General features: G+C 53.7%; 1 protein-coding gene across 1 annotated transcript; it reads left to right on the top strand.

Annotated features, from left to right (window-relative positions):
* The first annotated feature begins 223 nt into the window (after positions 1-223).
* On the top strand, positions 224-4,311 carry LOC125509460 (sugar transport protein 7). Its single transcript, XM_048674443.2, has 4 exons — positions 224-667; positions 2,576-2,895; positions 2,990-3,616; positions 3,705-4,311. The coding sequence occupies exons 1-4, from the start codon at positions 523-525 to the stop codon at positions 4,173-4,175; spliced, it is 1,563 nt and encodes a 520-aa protein (XP_048530400.2). The 5' UTR covers positions 224-522; the 3' UTR covers positions 4,176-4,311.

Below are 4,311 nucleotides of genomic sequence, written 5' to 3'. Positions count from 1 at the left end.
CATCACTGGCATGCCGGCGGCCAGGTCGATCGCCGCTGTATACGTACCGCCAGGGCAGCGAGCAGCCAGCCAACCGTGAATTTAGAACCGATTTAATTTGCTGCGATATCACTCCAAGTCAATCAATTGCTACGAGTATCTTACGAATTTATGCGGTTGGAGCCCCGGGTACTCCTAGATTTTATCTGGGCCGGAATGAGCGTGGTTCGGCCCCCGCCGCAGGATGGGGGTCAACGTCAACGGCCGGGGCGCGGGAGGGAGGGGCTCATCGCCTTGAATGCACAGCATCAGCATGGCTTTTGTGCAAGAAGAAATCGGCGCCAGCCCGCTCCCTCTCATAATTGCTCACTCGCTTCGCACCAGGGACGAGGAGAGAGGGCATAGGAGACATCTATATATGGCCGTGGAATTCTAGTTGGTTGGAGCATTGCTTCTCCGTGCCCAGCGAGCTCTCCTCCTTGCCTCGGTCCTTGCTCGAGTGTTCTTGGAGAGGAGAGGCAGAGGAGTTCTCGGAGAGAGAGGATGGCGGGCGGCGGGGTGGCCGCGCTGGGCGTGAAGAAGGAGAGGGCGGCGGAGTACAAGGGCCGCATGACGCTCGCCGTCGCCATGGCCTGCCTCGTCGCCGCCGTCGGGGGCTCCATCTTCGGCTACGACATCGGGATCTCCGGTAAGTCCTGCTCACGCCCCCACACTCACCCTAACCTCACCAAGTCACCAGTGATTCCTTCCACTCCACTCCACCCACCGTCTTGTCTTGTTCCGTATCTCCGCTCGTCGGCGCTCTGCTGTGTTTCCGTGTGTGGCGTGGCTGCCTCTCGCCCGGCCATGGGCCATCGGAAGAGGAGCTTGTCCTGCTCCACGAACATCAGTAACATGTCACACGTACGTTTCTTCCAGCCCCCTTAGCCGTGGCCCCTCCTTGATTTGGAGCTAGTGCCGGCAGTGTGTCGCTCGTCTCTTCGCTGGTCCCTCGCCTAGGTCGCTAGCAGATCGTGACCGGTCTGTCTGCCCCCCACCACAGTCTGCCACGCCCGCGCCACACATGGACATGGAATTAAACAGAGCTTCCATGCCAAAAGCAAGCCGTAGGGCTGCAGGATTTCTTGATTCAACGGTGCATCAAACGAACACGACGGCTCGTCTTTTTCCCATCTCCGACGCGACGAGGCCAATCATTCATCCACTTCCGTGGGTGGTGGACGGGTCGACGCGATCATTGTGTACGGAGTGGTGAATTTGGTCTATAGAACGACTAATGCAGTGGAGAAGAAGACACGCGAGAGGCCGCAAAATTCAGAGTCGTGTTCGGCGCTCCGCCAAGCTTATCTATCGGCTTTCAGTTCAGGCTGATGATGATATCACCGTGCGGCCGTCCGTTTCCGCTCGGCGCTTCTCCTAGATAGATAGATCAATGCGGCCGGGGTATCGTCGTCTACAAGATTTTGCGTCGTCCCTTAAAAAAAAAAAGATTTTGCGTCGTGGTATGAACAAGAGTTTGACCTGCAACCGGGGCTACTGACGTCAGTTAGCAGCAGAAAGAGGGGGGACGACAACGAGGGTCCCACTTGTCAGCCGAAAGTCTTGCAGAAAATGTGATGTGATACATTACACGATGAGACTGGCGGCTCATGATTTTTTTTTTTGAGAATAGGCTCATGAATTGTTTGGTGCAACTTGTGCAGCCGAATTTCACAATTAGCATGGACGCAATATACATCATTCAAATAAAAAATTCAAATTATCCTGACGAGAATATTTTTTTTAACAATTTTGGTAGTGTTATTGGGCCCAATTCACAACTCAGTTTGAATTAGCAACTATCCATAATCTGATTTATTTTCCCTTGTTCCTTTGATGTTGGTCAAATTTGAAACACGCCCAACTTTTGTGGTGCAACGGATGCACTCTAACTCGCTAAAACTTCTCAGAACTCGTAAATCAAAATTACGCCCAACCTTTATGGTTCAGGCGGTGCGCTCTAAAACTCGCTAGAACCTATTAAAACGTAGAAAAATTAATCTGAATTAGCATCGATGAAATATGCATCTATCGTATTTTGCAAAATTCCAAACCCAGATTCAAAACATAGCTAAAAAAATAAAAGCAAAAGAAAACCAATTTTTGAGGGAAGGCTCGGTTCACACGTCTTATAATGATGAACGGAGGGAGTAGTAAATTCGAGTTACCTGAAAGAAATTCCACATTTGAGTTTGTGTGTGGAACTGTTAGATTGATTTGTTCTTCAAGCTCATGTAATGTTCACTCGCAAACAGAATAAAAACTTGTGTAATATTGTATAAGTAGAACAGTGTATGATACTAATTCAGCTAAATACTAGTCCATTGTCTAAAGTCTGAACAGTAAATGTTGTGATTCTGTCAACAATACCTAATCACTTTTTGGACATGCAAACATGCCCATTAGGCAATAAAATCACCTCAAGCTTGCAACATCATGTCAGTATTCAGATTTCACCATTTCAATTTTAGATGAAAATTTACTGTGTCTGAATCTGAAAAAAAAATATCTGTTTTAGATGAAAATTTACTGTGTCTGAATCTGCCGAATGTTGCAGGTGGAGTGACCTCCATGGACCCATTCCTGGAGAAGTTCTTCCCGGTGGTGTTCCGACGGAAGAACTCCGGCCACCAGAACAACTACTGCAAGTACGACAACCAGGGCCTCTCGGCCTTCACCTCCTCTCTGTACCTGGCCGGCCTGGTCTCCTCCCTCGTCGCCTCGCCGGTGACGAGGAACTACGGCCGACGCGCCAGCATTGTCTGCGGCGGCATCAGCTTCCTCATCGGCGCGATCCTCAACGTGGCGGCCGTGAACCTCGAGATGCTGATCCTCGGTCGTATCATGCTCGGCGTTGGCATCGGCTTCGGCAATCAGGTATACCACGTCAAATTCTCGCCTACCCACACCGAGACGAGAGTGCGTGTGGTTGTACTGGCTCTGACAATGTAGTTCTTGTCGGTTGGTGCAGGGTGTGCCGCTGTACCTGTCGGAGATGGCGCCGGCGCACCTCCGCGGCGGGCTGAACATGATGTTCCAGCTCGCGACGACGCTCGGCATCTTCACGGCCAACATGGTCAACTACGGCACGCAGAACCTCAAGCCGTGGGGGTGGCGCCTCTCGCTCGGCCTCGCGGCGGCGCCGGCGCTGCTGATGACCGTGGGCGGGCTGCTCCTGCCGGAGACGCCCAACAGCCTCATCGAGCGCGGGCGCGCCGAGGAGGGCCGGCGCGTCCTGGAGCGCATCCGCGGCACGGCGGACGTGGACGCGGAGTTCATGGACATGTCGGAGGCCAGCGAGCTGTCCAACACCATCAAGAACCCGTTCCGGAACATCCTCGAGCCGCGCAACCGGCCGCAGCTGGTGATGGCCGTGTGCATGCCGGCGTTCCAGATCCTGACGGGCATCAACTCCATCCTCTTCTACGCGCCGGTGCTGTTCCAGACCATGGGCTTCGGCGCCAGCGCGTCGCTCTACTCCTCCGTGATCACCGGCGCGGTGCTCTTCCTGTCCACCCTCATCTCCATCGCCACCGTCGACCGCCTCGGCCGGAGGAAGCTCCTCATCAGCGGCGGCATCCAGATGATCGTTTGCCAGGTTGAGACTTGAGACAAACACAACACACATACAAACTGCTAATTAATCACAATTCATGTCTCACGCCATGGCATCTGTGAGCATGCAGGTGATCGTGGCGGTGATACTCGGGGTGAAGTTCGGGACGGACAAGCAGCTGTCGCGGAGCTACTCGATCGTGGTGGTGGTGGTGATCTGCCTCTTCGTGATGGCGTTCGGGTGGTCGTGGGGGCCGCTGGGGTGGACGGTGCCGAGCGAGATCTTCCCGCTGGAGACGCGGTCGGCGGGGCAGAGCATCACGGTGGCCGTCAACCTCTTCTTCACCTTCGTCATCGCGCAGGCGTTCCTGTCCATGCTCTGCGCCTTCAAGTTCGGCATCTTCCTCTTCTTCGCCGCCTGGATCACGGTCATGACCGTCTTCGTCTACGTCTTCCTGCCGGAGACCAAGGGCGTGCCAATCGAGGAGATGGTGCTGCTGTGGCGGAAGCACTGGTTCTGGAAGAAGGTGATGCCGGACATGCCGCTCGAGGACGGCTGGGGAGAAGGGGACGGCGGGCGTGCTGACAACAAGGCTCACTAGTGACTAGTGAGTGAAGATCATTTGGAATGAGTTGTTGTGCATTGTTGTTGGTTGGTTAGATCCTGTAAGACACAGTTTAACATGTAAGTAGGCGGAATGCTTTGTATATGCAGCAATGCAGCGTATGTTTATGTTA

The sequence above is a fragment of the Triticum urartu genome, chromosome 5A, assembly GCF_056163025.1.
Source record: "Triticum urartu cultivar PI428250 chromosome 5A, HENAU_Tu73, whole genome shotgun sequence".
In the NCBI taxonomy this organism is placed as follows: domain Eukaryota; kingdom Viridiplantae; phylum Streptophyta; class Magnoliopsida; order Poales; family Poaceae; genus Triticum; species Triticum urartu.
The sequence above is the reverse complement of the archived record's forward strand: the minus strand, read 5'-3'. Positions and strand labels throughout refer to the sequence as shown.